Consider the following 20,325-nt stretch of genomic DNA (forward strand, 5'->3'; position numbering starts at 1 on the left):
CCTTGAATACGAAGCCTGATTAATGATTAATGATCCTCCGCGATCAGTCTAAGAACAGATCGCCGACCATGTCGTGTCGATCTCCTGCTAAAAGCAAGCATATACTAGTCCATGCTATTATGAACCTGAGCGCTTTGACAAATACTACATACCGAGCTAACGAATACCCCGTGCGTGCTAGGACGTGATCTGGTGGGGGGGTTATACAGAATCGAAAAAGGAAACTGCTAATCGCAGAGAGATGGCTTTCGCTCATGGACCCTGGCGCTTGGGCGCTCGAGTGTTGCTGCATGCTAGCAGTAGTGTGAGGCACACGGCCAAATTAATTGGTCACTATGGAGTGGTGCATCCACACAGTCAGTCTGGAGTATGCCAATTGGGTATGATCTTCCCTACGAGTGTCGCCTGTCACTATGACCAGACCATGAAGAGCGGTCATTGAACTATTGAGACTGATAATGCGCACGGGCCCTGTCACTTTACCCCGGCTGCGCTGATGATATAAGCACTTTCTAGAGTCAATCCGTTGGGGTTTGTTGACCCAGTGATATGACTGCCCCAGCTAAGGTCCACCCCTGCCTTGAGGCTGGGGAAATCGCACAATGGTACTCCCTTGGAGAGACATTGGAGAGATAGACCTCGGCGATGGGTATGACATGGGCCAGCTACGTAAGCACTTGTGCGATAGCAAACAATCGTTGTCCCCCCGTCCTCTTCTGATCATGACAACCGGGAAAGCAAGGTGACACCAATCCACATGCCAAGGCTCGTAGTTTATCGCAATAACAGTCGAGAAACCCTCTATCGCAGGCTAGAATGACTTCATGAGCCACCGTGGCACAAGACCGACGTTTCGAGGCACCTTGTCACTTGTTTTCATGGCAAGAGGCTCTAACAATCATCGACTTTATGACTTGATGCAACTGTACATGTCACACCGAGTCAACTCAGAACTACTGACACCGGCACACAAATAGAGAAATGCATCCTCGTGGTGGTTTCTGTGTCCTGATGATGTCCTTGAAACGATACATTATTTTCCTCGTTCACAAATATAGTACAGTTGCACCATGTCTTCCGTTCAAAGCTCTGAAACCCACAATGGCTTCTCTATTGCTCCCCTGCCCACAGTTGACCATGCGCGCCTCGAAGCGAAAGACGGGGAAGAGGCCCAGCGACTCCTGGATGCCTGCAAAACCCATGGATTCTTCTACCTGAACCTCAGAAGCGTGGGGACAATCCTAAGTGACTGGCAACAGGTTCTTCGCATAATGGAGAAATACTTCAGTCAGGATCTCATGGCAAAGATGAAAGATGACCGTCGCAGCGATACCTACGGGTAAGCCGGCCATATGTAATCTAATTCCTCAAATAACCAGAAGCAGCTATGAGCCCTGCGGAACCTCAGCAGGAGCAGTGCCCGGTACACTCGACTTTTACGAGACTCTGAAGGTAAACATCATGGTTGAGAGAGCCCTTATTCAGAAGACTAAACACAATCAGATTGCCCGTTCAGAAATGTACGAAAAGTCAGCATCACTCCCACAAACCGCCAAAGACAATCTCGAGCTCTTTGACCGCTTTATCCGAGCCGCTGATACCATCACCACGACGATTCTGGCCCGGCTTTCCGATGTGTTCAATCTGTGCTCCGGCTCGCGCTTCGAGGACAAACATCGCCCAGGAGGGAAATCGCAAAGTACACTGGCTCTCTTCCGATATCCAAAGCAAGACGTGCAGGATAACAAGGTTGGTCATAACAAGCACACCGACATTGGAACCCTCACCCTCCTCTTCAGTGAGCAATGGGGCCTGCAGGTCCTTTCTCCTGAGACATCAGAGTGGAACTTTGTCGCTCCAAAGCGAGACCATGCTGTTGTCAATGTTGGCGACTCGTTGCGCTTTCTCTCTGGGAATGTACTCAAGTCATGCGTTCATCGGGTCGCGCCCCGGAATGTGTCTTGTCGTCAAGAGGAGCACCGGTACAGTATCGCATATTTTCTCAGAGCGGAGGATGTAGTGCAATATGAGGATAGCAAGGGTCGCGTGATCAGCGCTAGAGATTGGCATGACGAGAAATACGAAGCATTTCGAATGGGTCACGATGAGTCTAACAGCGACAGGATCTTAACTGGTGGGATGGAGAAGGGTGGGCAATTCATTGTTTCAACTATCTCAGAGGATGAGTGAGGTGTATTTTGTTACTCCTTCACCTCGTCCGTTGTGTTTCTTGCACGTTCGGAGGCCATGCTTTGGGCTATGGCTAAGTGCAAATATAGTGCCAAACTGCTCGATGCGTGATGGGTGGTTGTTTCGTTTAGGTACCTCCAGATTGAGGCCGTACATGCATTCTATGTTGTCATGTCTCTTGTTCTGAGATGAATTCACTCTGATTAGTTGCGATCGTACATTTCTGACTTGGATAAGCATATAGACGAGATTTATTGACTCGTTATCCTCCCTCTCAATTCGTGACCCTACTTGTGTCCATTTCCTGCACTAGACAGGCTCTATGTGATATTTAACTTCAACCAAGTGATCGACTATTTAAGGCTGGAATCTGTCAACTAGCTCTATCTTAGCAACAAGTTATGAATGGTACTTCCATGTCAGTAGAAACACCGCCAATGGCTGTGCCAGTCATGACATCGACCTGACGGAGTACCGAGCATCATGCCAAATATAATATCCTGGCCATCATAATTGGTCCAGCATAGTTTCGAAAAATTTACAATTATGCCCCGCACCAAACTTCAAAGTACACTTTCATTCCCCCTGGGAAGCACCACAATGCATTGAAATTAAACAAGATCCATACACCACATAACGTAAAAAGTCCCCACCGAAAATAAACTATACATTAAGGTGAAATAAAGTGATCCCGATCGACGAGTCGCAAACCGCAATCCGAGATCGATCTGATAATGATCGAAGGCTGATCAGGAACCAGGGAACCACTCAGCCCTAACATCCAGCAGATGAGATCACCATATGACATCATGCCCCCATTGGTACATCTCATATAAATCAGAAACAAGTTCCTTTTCACAAAATAAACACCAGAAGCCAATCCACAGAGCCATGTCGAAACGAATCCAATCCTTCTTCCAACCCATCCCCAAGAAACCCAAAGTGGAGCCCTCCTCACCTGACCCATCCCAGCCCTCAAACGCGCTCGATATAGAACAAGAACAAGAAGAACAGCATGAAGAAGAACAGCAATTACCACTAACCCACCACCCAGCCTACCCCTTCCCAATCCCCAACCTCCCCCCACACCTATCCAAAGCCCTATCCAACATCTCTTCCACCCCCAAACCCATAACCAACCACCCACACCTCGACCTCCTCTACTTCCAACCGCTCCTCCCACCCCAAACAGCGCACTACCTGTTCCACTTCCTGCGCAGCTCCCTCCCCTTTTACAAAGTCCAATACACAATCCACCGCGGGCAAACACCGACCAAGATAACGACCCCAAGAAACACCACCGTCTTCGGCGTCGACGCCACGTCCACATTCACCCATGACGAAGGAAACAAGTCCCTCCTCTGCACCAAAACCAACACTCCACCACCGAGCCCTAGATACAAGTGCCATCCACGCCCAATCCCGCCCTGTCTGGAGCACCTCCGCCAAACAATCCAATCCGTGACCAACACCCCGCCAGACTACTACAATTTCATCTTGGTGAACTACTACGCCTCAAACACGGATAGTATAAGCTACCATTCTGACGACGAGAGATTCCTCGGTCCGAACCCTAGCATTGCGTCCCTGTCGCTGGGTGCCAAGAGGGATTTCCTGTTGAAGCATAAGCCAGGGATTCAGGCGGGGCCGTTGAAGTTCCCTCTCGCCAGTGGCGATATGGTTGTTATGAGGGGGGAGACGCAGGCGAATTGGTTGCATAGTGTTCCCAAACGGGCGGGCGATGGGGGTGGCAGGATTAACGTGACGTTTCGGAGGGCTTTGGTCCCTGGGGGTACGGAGAATTATTATAGGTATAATGTTGGGGATGGCGGGGTTTGGCGGTGGGATGGGGATCGGGGGAGCATGGTTCTTGTTGGTGGGGAGGAGAGTAGTGGGTGAGTGGGATGGGAGGGTGTGGTGGAGTATATCGGTTGATGAGGGTGTTCGTCTTTACTGTGTTGGTGTATGTGTTGATATGGCAAGTGGTCCAAGTCTCATGGGATGTCAGAGAGTGGAACATTCATGGCGTGGGCTGGAAGTGGTACTATTGACACTGCTCTACGACCAAACAGGGATGCAACAAGACTTCTAGAGTGTATTCTCGAGAGATACAATCGGCATTGGAGAATAATATTACAGCTTCGGCCGGAAGCCCGCCTTAACCTCCTTCTGGGCCTCCTCCCTCAGGACCCTCTTCAGGATCTTTCCACTGGCGTTCTTCGGAATCGCGTCCAGAAACTTCACACCCCCCGTCAGTGCTTTATACTTCGCCAGTCTCTGACCGAGGTATTCTTGCACCTCCTCCTCCGTCAGCTTGTCGCCCGTTCCCGGACGCCGAGTCACGTAAGCCCGCGGAAGCTCACTGTCGGGAAGCACACCGGACAAGCCGATAACTGCAGCATCGATGATGAGCGGATGCGAGAGAAGAACGGCCTCGAGCTCTGGCGGAGCGACCTGGAACCCGCGGACCTTGATCAACTCTTTCTTGCGGTCCACGATGTACCACTTTAGAGTATCTTTGTCGCAGTATGCGATGTCCCCGGTGTGGTACCAGCCGTCCTCATCGAAGGAGCAAGCATTCGCAGCGGCATTGTTAAAGTATCCCGGTGTAACGGTGGGCCCTCGGACACAGATCTCGCCTCGAACCCCGTACGCGGAGACATTCTTTCCTTCGTCATCGACTAGTCTGGTTCCGGTCAGCTGCTGAGATTCAATATCGGAATAACGCTTTAAACTCACTTGGCCTCTACGTTAGGTAGCAATCTCCCCACACTACCCGTGTCGTCCTGTTCGTACGCTCCGATTCGTCGCGATGCAGCATGTCTCCGTCATGCCCCACACCTGTGTGCAGGGCGCATCCTTGGCCAGCATGACGCGGAGCTTCTCCTGTACATCCTTGCTCAACGGAGCAGCGCCGCACAGAGCTATGCGGACGCTTTTGAGGTATGGGCGGGCCTGGACCTGTGGCGTCATGACAATGGCGACTGCGATGGGCGGGACCATCTGCAGGTCCGTGATTTGAAACTTTTCGACATTCGAGACGAAGCCCATGAGGTCAAAGCGACGCATTACGTATAAGACCTGGCCGCCCTTGAGAGGACTCCAGTGGGTGGAAGGGGCAGCGGCGGCGTGAAACATGGGTAAGGCCATGAGCCGGCGGATCTATAGTGGTCAATAAGATTCGGACTCATCGCTTCTGCGCCCAGCATAGAGCCTATGCTGTTCGGGAAAATACCTGATACGGTCGCTTCTCTATCTCAAAGACCAGTTCGTGCTGGGCGATGAAATTGCGATGCGTCAGCGTCGTTGCCTTGGGCAGACCCGTCGTGCCACTGCTAAACAGCCTGGCGGCGGCGGTCTCTTCGCACGTTTTCAGATCATCAAACCGCAGCCAATCCTCCTCTCCAGCGGACAAGAGTCCCTGCCATGACTTCAGCCCGGCGGGGACAGTCTGACCGTGGACGTCGAACACCAGCAGATTCGATTCCGGGATACCCGTCTCCTTCATGGCGGCCTGTATCGGGGCGATGATCTCCGGCTCAGAAATGACGAACTTGGCCTGCGAGGCTCTGATGTGGTGTGAAAGCTCCATGGGGGTGTAGGAGGGGTTGGTGCCGGTGTAGATCCCGCCGGCGCCGTTGATCGCCAGGACCAACATGGAATAGTAGATCTATGCAGTAGACTTCCCATTAGAATGATTTAGACGGTCTGGAACTGGCTGGATCAAACACACATCATTGAAGGAATGGATGGCTACGCAGTCGCCTTTCTGTACGCCCCATGCGTGCAAACCGGCAATCAACTTCCGGACGATGACCCGAGCTTGATTGTAGGAGATCGACCGCGAGTGGTCGCTCGCATCGTTGTAGACCTGGCTGATTTAGAATATGTTCAGTTGCTCGCGACGGGGGAAAGAGGTAATTACTGGTTGGTCATGGTCATATGGCGGATCGGAAAAGATATAGGAGATGACGTCGGTGGTGGGCAATGGCACCCGTGACGGCGGTTCGAAGATCATCGTGCTGAAGTGTCAGGCGGATCTAGGGAAAGAAGCAAACAAGAGAGCCCAACACTGAGACTTATGGTGGCTATATAATTAGTTGATGGTGGGTATACCATCAACGTTTTAAGGCCGTCCATAGTTCCCCACATGGAAGTGAGCTCCGCCTGTCATGCGGTGGGTCATCACCACTTCACCGTTGAATGGATGGGTCTGGCACTCTAGCATAGAGGGAATAGGCTCGGTAGGGGCCAATCAAGTGCATAACTGCATAAATTTCAGAGCTGAGCCTGGTTTGTGGCTCCTCCGTAGCGGACCTCGGATGTTGCGAGTATGACGCGCGGGAGGAAATTCAACTGCGGGGAATTCAACATCTGCGGTTTTATACGACCAATACTCAAGCATAATTCGTGCCATGTGTAGGTCCGTGTGACAGATAAGATTCAAGACGACCAGTGTCATCGGAGCTGACCGCAAATACTGCGAACGAAGAACAACTGGCACGTTTTAAGTTTAGGCCACTAGTCTGTCCTTTCCTACCCTTCTTTTGTTGTTATAGTATAGTTTTATCTTGGCTCCTAAGATGCACCCAAAATACCCGGCATGCCAAGCTAACATTTGTGGTATACATGATTCGAAATAGCATGAACCCTAGAAAACGTCCAACCCGGCCCACCATGTATGATGCCACCCTTCAGAGCCGACCAAGACGACCAGAGGCATAAGCCTCTTGCATTATCTGTATAATTAGCTAATAGTACACAGTTACCGAAGCAAGGATTGACAAGGAGTGAACGAGGTAGGTGGTTTATGTTAGACAAATATTAGCTAGGTAAGGAACCACGGGTAGCATATTGGTTTCGTTAACGGCATCCAACATGAGCATCCAGCAAATTGCCCTGATTGTTACCGAGTATCGCCGAGGAATCAGCTGCAGTTTGATGTATGAAGGTATGGCGATCTCGAAACCCGTATGCATGGGATATGCACATAGTCCGTGCGGAGTCTTAGATTTGTACCGTTCCTCGGTCCGCTCGTACCGTCGTCTGCCATATTGCCTTACCAGATACTGTGATTGTATGATAGTTCGGGCTTGAGTATGGCTAGATAAATGTGAGTATTCTCATTGTCTCTTGTGATAGCGGACACTATATACTAATATCTCCATCATTCTCGATTTCAACGCCCATCGTTTATGTGATATATCATAAACCATGGAATTGTATCTTGTGGTCTAGTTTGATTATCTACAAGATTGAGCGACAACCGGAACTGGCCCCAATGTAACTGGGAATGAAGACATTGCTGGCAGTTGGGCTGGCGTGATCCCAACTACATGTTGATGGCCTTCTGCCGTCAGAGCTGTGATACACTGCTCTCAGCCACATCTTCAGCCCGACATAGTAGTTCTGTGCGAAACGTGCAACAACTGAATGTTCGTCTTCAAAGCTGTATTAATACATTGCTCGTTTGCCAACAAAAGTTGTCACTATCATAGGTGATAACCTGGCTTGAAGACTTTGATGATGCGGAGGGATAGGCTCTGAGTTAGGAAGTGGGTACGACCAGGGCTTGCCTTTTTCGAGTATTTCATGTGGGATACCTAAAGCAGCCAATGCCTAGAATCCTTCATCGAAATCCAAAATGCTTGAACCAATCCTTAGCAGGCTCTGATGCCACAAAGCTCCTCTACTTGAGGCGCATGAGCTCTCTTGTCAGGTAGACCGATATGGGCTGAGGAGGTTGTTCTCATGACATTGATGTTTGATCCAAAATTCTCGACGGTGTTGAGAGTTGCCTCGACCATAAAGTTCAGTGAGTTGTTTTTATTTCTCTACTGAACGTCGTCTTTTAATACCTAGTGCTCCTTCCATAAATGATGCCTGTTACAAATTGCGTGTGCCATTTGTTGGTGTCCTCACCGTTAACGCCAATGGCGTGTGATATTACTAAACGCCCTACCGACTGTGCCAAATACCTCTTCTCATCCTGGTGTCGCTCCACGGTCAACTTTGCAGCGCCGAGGGCAATCTTCATTGGATTTATGTCATCGACAAGATGGACTCGTTCCAGTTATTGTTGGCGCATGATCTCATCTTGTAGTACATGTCTAGTCGGCCACTTCCGAAGGACATATGAAAGCCCGTCATCGATAGTCACTGTGACGCAGCATTCTCCTTGATCTGTGGATTGACCATGGAAGCAGTGTTCATCGGCATTTCCTGTGGATTCACTTGCATCTTTGAAGAATTGGGTTAAGCCTCAAAAACCATAATGACTCGGCAGTGTATGGACCTCGGTGTTCGTGACACTAGGCTCCATTAGTACCATCCGTTTGCGAGGGCCAGAATGTAGAATACCAGGGATGTCGGAGCCGATCATCCTCCCTCTGTGAAATGGAATTGTCGACATTACATCATGTGCACTTGTGGCGCCGAGATGGTACGCTGCCATACATCCGCAAGGAACATCGGATCTCGATCGAAGATAATATTACTGGGAAGCCAAAGTCTTCAAAGTAACGTGTGCTGAAGCACCTGCCTGGTCGACCAGAACTGTGAAATAGAACTTCAGCGCTCATGTGTGATAGTAGATGTAAAACCATCCGTTTATAAAACATAGGTTCTTGGCATTTGGACCCTTGTGAGTCTCGAGACCATGCCCATTGCAAGCGCTGGATATCTCCGAAATAACAGATTGAACAAGATGCCGGGCGGTGCTCTTGTTATGGCTGCGCAAATGGTGGATGCAGCACTACGCATGCGCGTACGAGTCTCATGGACCTGTATGAGTCCATCGGTTACCTCTCGGAGGGTAGCACGCATCTTTCACGTCCAACTCTCGGAAATGTGGCCGGAAACAATGGATAGAGATGAAGAGCTTCCAACAGGTAGTTTCAGAAGTAGATTCGTTTAATATAGTGCCGCTTGTTAAATGAGGGGGAGAACTGTTACCGCGACCAGGAGAGGCTGCACAAGGGTCGAACGGCTTCGAGGAACAAACTATGGCCCCATCTCAGCAGTGTATTCAGTTGGATGGGTTTCGATATCCACATGCATATAGCTGTCTGGCGCCTGGCTTTGCTATCCAATCAAGCATGGCGTGATTCACCGCTGCTCGGTCCTGTAAGTGTCCGCATCCCTTCCCCCGGTCAATACAAGATTGAAGATTGTCCACACAAAAGAGGATCTGGCTCCGCACTGTCTCCACGCGCTCGTCGCGGGTGATGATCTCCTTTTCGACGTCAACCGGGGTATCGCGCGGGAAGCCGGTAAGGTCGGCAAGACCACAAGCCTCTCTCAGACGGTCTTCGATACCTGTGATCACTTTATTCCTCTAGGTCCCGAGCCTCCTGATTACCTTTGTCTCTGGAAATAGTTGCTATAGACCTTCCTACAATCTCCTTCTTGCTAAATAGGTCGGGACCCTTGCACCATACCCAGCGGCGCGCGGCGGCAGAAGCAGCGGAGGCACGTCAACGAGGCATTTTTAAGGCAGGATAGGGCGGCGGAGGAGAAAACCGAAAACGGGGCCACAGGGAGGGCAGCCACCCTCATTCCCAGATATCTTTCCAACTGAGCCAGCATAGTCGGGAATACTCAGTCTCTTTTTGCAACAATTTTGTCATCAGGAGTTCGGACAAAAGCGCATCGACCTTTTGGCCTAAGAGCATGACGAAAGGAAAGGTCAACGAGGCTCTTTGAAAGAGATACATGTGCCTGCTTTTGAGTAACAGTCATCTAGTGGACGACAGGCAATGTTAAATATGTTGTACTCACTGTAGTGTCATGCTTCGTGGGCGGTACATCCACATCTTCAAGGCGGTTGCCGGAATATGTGCTGGGCTTGTGAGTTCGTACAGCTCCATAACCCGGACTTGTGTGCTTAGGAGTTGAAATAGGACCAATCATATCCTAATTCTGTCCAAATATTCGGAATATCCATTTACCCACGGAGAAGAGTGGATGAGTGCGTTCAGCTGCTCATCGATAGGCATTGTGTTTGGCTGAACAACGGTCACGACCTGGAAGTTAATATAGGGCTTAACTTCGTTACCAAAGCTTTCTATTATAATACTGAGATTCGCCGAAGACTCTATCTCGACCACTCTGCCTTTTATTAACAAGTCGCCTTTTGATAGATGCAATCTTGAGCCACTTGGAACTTGATTTCTGTATTCTCGGGAGCTCAGGGAGATTGATGTTGTTTTTCGATGGTATCCAGTTGTTGAATCAGTGGGGCTATTCCGGTACTACTAAACGGCCTTACAATATAGAGATCCGGTCCAAGGATGGGGCAACATTTCGATATTGTAGTTTGTACCTGAGAAGCACCGTCAATTCGGGATAGACGGCCATCGGACTATTCAGTACCAGTGTCAAACTCATCGTCGCTGCTACTCTCTTCGACAGATAAAACTCGGACTAAAGTGATTGGTCGATACGTTTCAATAGTCGCTGGAGGCTCACCTCCAGCTGCTTTGATGCGATGATTTCGCAGACGATCGATGTCGATAAGATAACCCAGAAACCAGAGCTTTATGGCAGAGGCGAGGTCAGTGAAGGAGGAGAGCCGACTGGGCCCCAAAGGAGGAGTAGAAGAAAGACGCGAATCCACTGATTAAGATGGACGAGAGTTACATTTCTAAGTGCAAGAGAAGTGGCAGCCATACAAGCTTTCCAGAAAGAAGGATCCTAGTACGGCCTTTGATCAATTTATAGCTTTATATCAAGTGGTCCTGTGAATCACTTTTACCAATATTACAATTCAATCCACAGATAATTCACACCCAGGGGAACAAATAAATATAATCAGTCCCAACAACAGCCTAGAATGAATGAACAATGCACGCCTACATAGCCTTCACCTACCCAGACCCTTCACAAAGCTCCCGGATAGCTTCCCTCAACTCAGTCTTTCCCCTCCAGACTTGATCACTGTTTGAATTCTCCGCATTAGTATTCGCCATAATGCCACCCGGCAAAAAGGCATTGGTCATCTCGGTGAAAGCCTCGGCCACGTTCTTCGGGAGAAATCCCGCAAAGAACTGCGGTAGATCTTTCCTCTCAACAAGTCGCAGTTCAACCTCCTTGCCAACAGCCTCTTCGAAGGCCTTTTGCACGTCTTTAGGCGTATAGGACCTCGGTCCATGGACGTCAACAATGTAGGGACTTTCCGGAATATCGGACTTGAGTAAATAAGTTGCAAAGGCTTGGCCCATATCTTTGACAGCGACCTGTTTCAGGTTTTGGTTAGCATAATAAACTCTATTTTTGACGCAGATAAAGGTAACAAACCATAGGGACCTCGAAATCGACAGGCGTGATATAAGAATATAAATGCGGATGCTCAGACTTCACCGTCTCAGCCAACATAGCCCAATTCTCCATGAAGTAGGTACATCTGGCAAGGACGACCTCGGGTGCTGCATCCTTCAGGATCGTTTCAGCGATGTGGTTCGTCATGATTTCCCCCTAGTCGCAGCTTTAGTATTTCCCTTTTCTTAATCACAGATAAATCAGACAGAAACGCACAGTCCCCGACTCATGCTCGGCCCCCATGCTAGAAAGCAAAACCAGACGCTTAACAGATCCCGATTTCTGGATGGCGAGGCGCGTGTTTTCCGATGCTGTCCTTGCACAGGCCAGAAAGTCCGAACCGTCGTATAGTGGAGGGGTGATTGCGAGAACGGCCTCGACGCCGGTGAGATCCAGGCTTGCTGCGTCGCTCACATCACCCTTGACTGCTTGGAAATGAGGGTTGGAAAGGAACTCTTCGGGGACTCGGGTGAGATCCCTGTATACACCTTTCACGGTGATCGGCGTGGTGGTTTCGGTTGAGTTGAGTAGGGCGCGGATTGCCGCCCGGCCTGTTTTGGGTGAAGCTGGGACTATGGCGATGAGCATTTTGTTCGCAGATTGTGTACACGGCTTGTGTCTAGGTAAGCTGGTTGGTTATCGGAGTTTGACCATGAGAAGAGGATAATGCAAGGTGGCATGGCATGATGTAGAATTCTAGACCCCCAGTAGTCATTCATCGCTTCGTATTCGGATCTGGGACTGCGGGGCAGGTTGCAGCCTGTTGGTTGTGAGGAACTCTATTGATTCAGAACGCCCTTCGGATTATTGTTGTTTCGACGGCGCAATAATTATGTAAATGTAGAATGTCTGGCTACCCGAAGCCATACCCTGGATAGCAGGGTTTAGGTGAAGTCAAACTAGGTCACCGCAATGAATGGCTGGATCGTATGATCTGATCTATTGCCCCATTGGGGTTACCTTGGAGTCTTGGAAGCGTGTTATCAGACCAGAAATTGGCCTTTCATTGATATGCTAACTCCGGACGCAAAACCTGTCTGAAGAAGGGGGAATCTCTGAGACTAGTGACCGCGAAAGAACAGAAGACGAGCAACATGAACAAGACAGGGAATCGAACACTCTATTACATATATTGGATACTTTTGGAAACACAACAAAACGGCGAATGCACATCATAAAGCAATTTGAAACCGTGGATGAGTCCGAATATACTCTCCGTACTTGTAAAACAATAAGGGGCAGGCACACATCGCCAGCGCAATAAAGGCCAGCAATGAGTTGCCCCATCCCAATCCCAGAGCATCATACATGGATGGACCAGCCAGTGGGAGCACGGCACCGATCAAAGAACGTAGCACAGTGGCAGCAGCTGTGACGGACGCGGCATGCCTCAAGTACGAATCCACTAAGTACGTGTTCGACGCCATGAACACGACCATCAGGCCGATCGCAAAGAGGCCCGTTCCCAGAATCGGCACAATCCAGTGAGTGTGTGCTTGTGCCGACCAGCCGTACCAGAACAAGCCGGCTGGAATTGCCCAGCTTCCGAATAGCATTGGGGGCAGACGCGATTCTGGTTTGAAGCAGCCGCGTGCGGTGTGACTAACGGCGATGCGGTTAGAAACCACACCGCAGATCCCCAAACCCAGAATACTTCCGATACCGAAGCCCAGGTAGGCGAGGCCGGCCAGACCAGATGAGAAGCCGTAGGTGTTTCGGAAGATCGGGGTCAAAGTGGTGAACATCAAGTATAGGTACCCGTACGTGACAGCCGCGAACAGGGAGAGCAGGAATACAATCGGCGAACGGAAGAGAAGTTTCATGGGTCGCGCAAGTGCAGTTATGAACAGTTGTTTGGTGATCTTGGTGTCGCCACGGGCCGAACGAAGATTGGGGTTACCGGTCTCTTTGCGCAGTCGCTCAGTCTTGCGTCGTAGAAGCACTGGGGCATACGATTCGCGATACGACGCCAAACACCCGATTGTCATGACACCGGTCTAAGCGGTCAGCATACTCAATCAACAAATGACAGCAGAGCAACCTACTGCAATCGCAAGGACCCAAAACACCCATCGCCAGCCGACTGATTCGGCCAGGAATCCACCCGCGATGGGTCCGACAACAGGTCCCAAGATAGGTCCCAGAGCCCAGATGGCCATAATACCGGCTCTCTTTTCCACTGGCACCATGTCGGCGACCGTCCCAGAGCCGATAGTGATGGGACAAACGCCAGCGATACCGGCGAATAAACGGAACACGATCAACTGAGGCAAGGTTTGCGCCACGGCACAAGCAATGGTGAACACCAGGAAGATCACGTTGCAAGCATGGTACAGCGGAACACGGCCATATATCTCTGAAAGGGGCGCGATGAGAAAGGGTCCTAGCATGTATCCCAAGATGTAGACGGAAACAACAAACGATCCCAACATCTGGTCGGTGGTGTGAAAGTCGCGCATGACATATTGGACGCCTGGGGCAAACATAGAGGATGCTAGAGGGCTATTGTTTGTTAGTCCTAGTCTCCCATCCGTATCTATCTGCTTTGTATATGCGTACCTGATAAAAGTATTGAATGCCATGAAGACTAACTGCCGTGCTTTCTTCGCAGTCGACCAGTTAAAGGGGTTTGCAGGGTCATCGGGCCCATCCCAGTCGACTAGATTGATATCGTCCTCTTTCGGTACATTCTCAAGGTCGTTGTACGCTTCTGAGCTTCTATTTGACTCCTCTGCCTTGGCCCCCTTCTCAAGAACACTGGGTGTAGGCTCTGTCATGATGCTTGGACACGGATCTTTCATCCGACGGCTTGCCGTAGCAGAAGGTTACACGGCGAGTGCATATTGTTGAGGGCACCAGAACGGAAGATCGGCCGCTTATATACGGGGGCATTGGGCACAATGTATGGGAGTTTCCCTGCTCGAAGGCGTATTGACCCCGGTCCTTAAAAAGAAATCTAACGACCCAGGGATCTATGGACCGCCAATCACATCCCCGAGATAGTTGAGCCAAGGCGACGGGCGGATGCTTTGCCCACTCGGCGTGAGATTGAAGGACGCCTCCATTGTCAATCGACCTGAGTATGCGGAATTATTCCCCCTTTTATCCCAGAGTTATGCAGTTTATGCTGCAAATTTCGGCAAGTGGACCGTACCCCATAACATCGGATAAAAGTTTTTCTGCTAATCTTCGTATCGCGTATCCTCCTTAATCTCCTGCCCCTTTGGGAGTGTCGATGTCAGGGTACCATTTCTCAAACCCTAACATCTCGTCTGGCGGAGACCTCCGTACTGCGAATACTTTCATAAGTTCTCACCACATTGCCTTGGCCCAATCGTCTCCTATATTTGAGAGCATTCCATCACTCCAGTCCGCGCGCTTTGAGGGGACTTTGTGACTTCACCGCCTTAACCGAATATTTCCCATTGCGTATCTTGGTTGTTGATGGTTACTGTTTAAGAGCTCTTGCAGCTGAGGATGGATGGGATTAGCAACCATTCGCGAGAAACTGCACCGTGCTCTCCAGATATGCTTTGTGAGAGCCCCTGACCTATCGAGGTCGTTAGCGATGCATCACGACCATTTGGGAGTAAAGACCTGAGCAGTATTCACTGCAGAACGTATACTTTGATTGATATTATCAAACTAATCGTGGCCATAACGAGTGCACCCTCGAGTTGTAAATTGTCAGTGCGGTTAATTTTTCTTGCATGGATATACGCAGTGTGTTCTATCCGCGTCTGCTGTTCTCGCTAGATGATCCATCAAAGAGAGCAAACACATGCTAGTTATCTTCCCTGGATTTCCCTGGTTCATTGATGCTGCTGGCCCAGACTTTTGTGGTATCTCCCTAGTTTGGTATTGCTTTGGTCCCGGGGATCGTCACCTCAGCCATTTACTAGGCACCAGTACCTAGACTCAACGTTAGACATCTGAGGTTCGGCCTTCGCTTGATCACGCGCAGTTTTCAAGGCTGTACCTTCTCGGATTCAAGATCTGATCAGCGCAATAGATGTGGACCTCCGACCTCCAGCTTGAAGAGCTATCGCATATCCATCAAGCTAGCCCGCCGTGCTTATATTGCGCGATTTTAGATCTTCTTCGAGAAACTGTTGCCCACAACACCGAATGATTATCAGTACTTGGGGAAGATAGCTCTCGAGTCATAAGGCACTAAGATATAGTACCGACCGACTATAGAACCGGGTTCAGTAGTATTTTGCTCTGGTGTAGTTTCGTCAAAGGCCTAGGGTCATCCTGAAGAGGTTCTGGAGCTGGAGGAGGGAATGAATCGAGACCTACACGATCTTAAACTTAGTTTAGGGATTTAATGGCGCTACCTTAGTACCCTGTGTTCTCTGTTGTTGAAATATAGCGTACTAATCCGACCGTGCCTTGCTTATACAGGGGGCTACCTCCAGGGCGTCCAGGTCCTCCTTACGCCAGTTGTACTTCCACATTCCGAACGAATATCATCATTCATGCCATGGGCGAGCACTTGATGGCAGAATTACACTTTAGTTTGGAAAATGAAGCTGGCAATACACTTGTCGGGTCGCGCTTCACAATGCTTGATGCCAACCAACTAAGAAAAGAATTTGGCGGTATTGATCGTGCTGCTAAACCTATCTGCGCTTGGTGATACCTTCCATCCCTTCTACTGACTAGTCATATCTACCGTCACAGAGGGAACCTTACCTTGACCACAGCAGGGGCGAAGCATTCCTAGGATTTTAACAGTAAGAACTGACAGAGAATCTTTTACCTTCCGCCTTGTACGGAGGGTGCGCGGTACGGAGTACATCCAAAACCATCTTAGTGGGGTGCTGTGCTTCAGAGACATGCGAGCATATCTCCCTTCGGACGTAAATGGTCGGCTTGGCATCTCGGAGATGTTTGGTGCTTGTGTCATCGCTGAGCATTTCGTGCATCTCGTGAATTCATGCAATCGGAGATAATTTGTACATTGACTAAAAGTCCTTTGAGTGTTCTTTTTCTTCCTTGTTTTTCTTTTCAAAGTTTCTCAATATCCCTACGCCTTCCGACCAGACACCATGCGCAGCTCCGGTACGTAGCCCTTTTCTTTCATCTCCACCACCAGCCGGTCCAAAAAAGCAAAATATTCCTCTGGAGTCTTTGCGACGCCTGGAATCCCCTCGTCTACTCCAGTTAGCGTATATTCGTGCAAGATACGAAAGGAAAACATACCGCCCATCAGTCTCGCCAAATGGCGGAAGCTCTCCACCCACAGCTCGGCCGACTTATCGCGGTTGGCAGGGTCTTCAACCTTAGCACCATATGGTAGAGGGTATCGGACCGTCGTCACATCTTTGAATCCGAGCTCCTCCAGCAGCGGCTCTAGCTTATCAGCGAGATGGATGTCCATGCCGTTTCCCTCTGTCGCCCATATCTGTACTGACGCCAGTAGACGTTGTTGTGGGTGGGTATCCCAGTACTCTGGGCGCAGCCATTGACACTCGACGAATTGGATAGTACCACCGGGCTTCAATAATGATTGCAAATTTCGTACAACTTGAGGCCACTCGTCCTTTTTCAAGGCCCATACTAGCAACCTCTGATGAATAATGTCAAAAGAGCCTTCCCATTGCCAGTCCGACGGGAAAGGCTGTCGTATGTCGTGGTAGCGAAAGTCAATATCTACGCTGTCGTTGAATAAATGGGACGCGATATCCACGCCGTGCAGGTCCCAGGAATGTTCCGGGTACCGCTTCGCCATATCGTGCAACCAGACCCCTACTTTTGTTCAGCCCAGTCCACGATTTACAAGCTGGCTACGTACCGTCCGCACACCCACTATCGAGGATACGCAATGGGCGCCCTGTTGACGGTGGCAGAGGGAACCCAAAATAGGCATGATTCGAGGCGTCTGTAAAATGGCGATGCTGACGTTGGAGGCGATCCGCCTCGGTGACATGGTGAGGCAAAAGATAACTTCCTTCCGTCCCGGTGAAAACCGCCGTTTGGGAAGTCATGGTTTAGAAATGATTAATTTTTTTTTTTTTTTAATTTCTTTATGCTGTTGGGACCTGAACTTCTTCGTTGGAACACACAGAAGGCATGCCCTGTTTTATTGATAATACGGGGAGGGGTTGCTGCGGAAAAACGTGACCTGGCTTACGCTACGGAGCTCTAGTGCATTTTGTTTCTGACCTTCGGGTGGGCGACGCTCCCTCTTTAAATAGTAGCCAGCTTGGATCAAAGCTTCTCTTCGGAGATCCGTGGTCATACCCACCTTTCTCCGGGAGATCATATTCAACTCTCCTCCGGCGGCCCTGGAATGGAATCACCTCGGAATACTCTATTTGGATGTCAGTTTCGCCATGCCCGGAGACCAGCAAGTCCACTCCGCGCTCATATTAGAATGGCCTGCTCGCACCAGAGCGGCCTCTGTGCCGCTCTCACGTCTCCAGGTTGAGATCTTTCCTGCTGCTCAGACGGTTCTGCCTCCCTGATTGGTGACCGTCAGAATGGCGAATACTTCTCTCTCTGAGGGTTCGGTGTACGGTTGCGGGCGACCAGGAATGTGTCAAGCAGAATCAGCTATAACACCCCCTGACCGCCGGCATGGCTCACCGACAAGCTGGTCAATCCCCGCGGGCGTATATACGGCTCGTGAGCTGGTCCGACGCTTCGCGCCCTTGCTAGATACCGTCGTGCATCATCTGGGCGCTGATCCACCACATGCAAAGCCCGCCCGCATGGTCCTGCTAGACAACGTCGCCGCCAACCTATCCACGGACATGCGGGAGTCTTCACTACCCTTGTACGATCTCTCAGACATCAGCCGCCGCGAAATCAGAGACCAAGCCCGCCGGATAGGCCAGGTCCTAGTTCAGTGGGCACGCGAATACACCAACGAACCATATGACCCAGACCTATACCTGCGCGGTCCCGGCGATGGCCATCTCCTCCTCCAGTCCAGTCTGGCGTTGATGTATACCCGTTGCACACGGCCCCATCATATGCAACTCCTCCATGAATATATGCGCCAAATGGTAGTTCTGCGCGACGCGCTACTCCCCTTCCAGAACTTTTACGCAGTCCCGATCCCAGTAGACGGCCGGGCACGCGGCATTCGCCACCTCGAAGCACCCCGGGAAAGGTTTCTCAACACCGTGTTCGCCGGACACATCACGCAGGCCTCTGTCGTGACCTTGGCTCGGGCAGTACTCGCCCCAGACCTCCCCGTCACAATGACCGGCGGGTATGGGTTCCAGTATAAGCACGGCCTGATCCTCCCTGCCATACTCGCGGGCGGGGTGGTCCCATACCATCTGTTGCGATATGTGCCCTCTAAAATGGATTCCTCGGCAATGGAGGTTCTCTTCGACTATCACTTCCCAGATTATTATGAAGCACCGCGCAAAGACACTCCTGCAGGCCCGCCGACGATATTAACCCGCTACCCCATCGACCTTCCAAGTCAAAAGGAGGAGCTACAGACATCCGGCATAGGGCTTCAAGCAGGGTCCTCGACGTCGGCTGTCCGGGGCCTCGAGCTGCGTTTGGAGTTCAAGAACGGCAACACAGCACGGGTAGACGTCGGGCAGATCGCCCGCGGACTGCGACACTCGTACGAGGCACTCGAAGAAACACGCGATAGTACAACAAACCATACCGTTTTCCTGCACTCGGCATCCGAGATCCTCATTCAGCCCGGATGGGGACTGAGCACAGCCGAGCAGGCTGGATTCCATGTCATACCGGTCGACGACCCGACAATTGCCCTGGCTCTGTTGGGGAAGTTGTACCCTCGAAACGTGATCCTGCTGCCGAACGACGAGCAACTAGGACAAACAGATGATGTCGGGGAGGACTCCGAGGCGAAGTTTGTCATTTGGGGAGGGTTCAAGAGGGGAGGACTCAAGGGTGTGTTTTAGGTTGCACGAAGTTTGGTGCTTTATACTCTTTTACACCTTCTTCTGTCCTCTTCTAGTCTTCTCTCTTCTCTCTTTTCTTTCCACTTGTCCTTCTACCTTTGGTAGCGAGCTTTGCCTTTATCTTTCTTCCATGTCTATATTGCGCGCCGATATTGATACCAAATCACTCATAGTCCAGAACCACATCATAGAATACAATCAAACACAAATTAACACACCAACCAACCGCGTGTAACCTTCCTTACTACACACATCTCCTTCGAACCAAAGCAAACTCAAATCCATTCCCAAATGCACCAACATTAGACCCACTTTCGTCTCATAATACTCTGCAGGCCATAAACCAAAGGATATAAGTTAGAGCGTATCACCCGACCCATCTATACCTAGCTAAATCTCTCACTATGAAGTCCCATAAATTCCCATCCTGCTTTCCCACCCATAGTAACAGTATATCTCGGGTAAACCAAGAGGGAGGACATGCGCTTGTGGGCCCAAACCAGGGCGGGTTTTGGCGGCGGAGACTTTTCAGGGGTTGTTTTGTATACCTCAGCGTACTCCGTGTAATATAAAATAACATATCATTTGGAATATTTGAGTAAATACTGAAACACACTAAACCTTAGATAAAAGCAACTCAATATAGAAACTTTAACATTCCTAATCCATAGTCTAAAGCGGTTTCAGGGCTTTATCTCGTCGTCACTGTCTTCACCACCGAGGTGATAGATAGACTCTCCTCGGTGTAGGAAGAGTAATTTCATAACGTAAGGATTTGCTGCTGCTGCCGCCTTGACCTCATCTTTAGTGATTGGTAGACTCTCTCCTCGATATTTGAGGAGTAATTCCATAACTCCATCCGCATACCGTGAAGAATTTGCTGCTGCCGCCTTGACCATATCTTCAGTGATAGATA

The 20,325-nt window shown here is 50.2% G+C and overlaps 7 protein-coding genes across 7 annotated transcripts; 3 read left to right on the top strand and 4 right to left on the bottom strand.

The window, feature by feature from the left end:
* Positions 1-1,070: 1,070 nt before the first annotated feature.
* ABOM_002225 (uncharacterized protein) lies at positions 1,071-2,190 on the top strand (the record flags this gene model as incomplete). The annotated part of the gene is made up of 2 exons (XM_022529355.1): positions 1,071-1,339; positions 1,380-2,190. The coding sequence occupies 2 exons, from the start codon at positions 1,071-1,073 to the stop codon at positions 2,188-2,190; spliced, it is 1,080 nt and encodes a 359-aa protein (XP_022392034.1).
* An 891-nt stretch (positions 2,191-3,081) lies between these two features.
* Positions 3,082-4,089, top strand: ABOM_002226 (alpha-ketoglutarate-dependent dioxygenase AlkB family protein; the record flags this gene model as incomplete). Its single annotated transcript, XM_022529356.1, has 1 exon — positions 3,082-4,089. The coding sequence occupies one exon, from the start codon at positions 3,082-3,084 to the stop codon at positions 4,087-4,089; it is 1,008 nt and encodes a 335-aa protein (XP_022392036.1).
* A 234-nt stretch (positions 4,090-4,323) lies between these two features.
* On the bottom strand, positions 4,324-6,208 carry ABOM_002227 (acyl--CoA ligase; the record flags this gene model as incomplete). Its single annotated transcript, XM_022529357.1, has 6 exons — positions 4,324-4,876; positions 4,930-4,976; positions 5,032-5,352; positions 5,426-5,860; positions 5,924-6,061; positions 6,116-6,208. 6 exons carry the CDS (start codon positions 6,206-6,208, stop codon positions 4,324-4,326), a joined length of 1,587 nt encoding a protein of 528 aa, XP_022392035.1.
* Positions 6,209-11,057: 4,849 nt separating this feature from the next.
* On the bottom strand, positions 11,058-12,096 carry ABOM_002228 (uncharacterized protein; the record flags this gene model as incomplete). The annotated part of the gene is made up of 3 exons (XM_022529358.1): positions 11,058-11,426; positions 11,488-11,664; positions 11,725-12,096. The coding sequence occupies 3 exons, from the start codon at positions 12,094-12,096 to the stop codon at positions 11,058-11,060; spliced, it is 918 nt and encodes a 305-aa protein (XP_022392040.1).
* Positions 12,097-12,680: 584 nt separating this feature from the next.
* ABOM_002229 (MFS transporter) lies at positions 12,681-14,285 on the bottom strand (the record flags this gene model as incomplete). Its single annotated transcript, XM_022529359.1, has 3 exons — positions 12,681-13,505; positions 13,554-14,010; positions 14,068-14,285. 3 exons carry the CDS (start codon positions 14,283-14,285, stop codon positions 12,681-12,683), a joined length of 1,500 nt encoding a protein of 499 aa, XP_022392039.1.
* A 2,255-nt stretch (positions 14,286-16,540) lies between these two features.
* On the bottom strand, positions 16,541-17,501 carry ABOM_002230 (class I SAM-dependent methyltransferase; the record flags this gene model as incomplete). Its single annotated transcript, XM_022529360.1, has 3 exons — positions 16,541-16,668; positions 16,717-17,262; positions 17,309-17,501. 3 exons carry the CDS (start codon positions 17,499-17,501, stop codon positions 16,541-16,543), a joined length of 867 nt encoding a protein of 288 aa, XP_022391963.1.
* Positions 17,502-17,996: 495 nt separating this feature from the next.
* ABOM_002231 (uncharacterized protein) lies at positions 17,997-19,409 on the top strand (the record flags this gene model as incomplete). The annotated part of the gene is made up of 1 exon (XM_022529361.1): positions 17,997-19,409. The coding sequence occupies one exon, from the start codon at positions 17,997-17,999 to the stop codon at positions 19,407-19,409; it is 1,413 nt and encodes a 470-aa protein (XP_022391964.1).
* Between the last annotated feature and the right edge of the window lie 916 nt (positions 19,410-20,325).

Source organism: Aspergillus bombycis (assembly GCF_001792695.1).
Source record: "Aspergillus bombycis strain NRRL26010 chromosome Unknown contig00017, whole genome shotgun sequence".
Classification (NCBI taxonomy): domain Eukaryota; kingdom Fungi; phylum Ascomycota; class Eurotiomycetes; order Eurotiales; family Aspergillaceae; genus Aspergillus; species Aspergillus bombycis.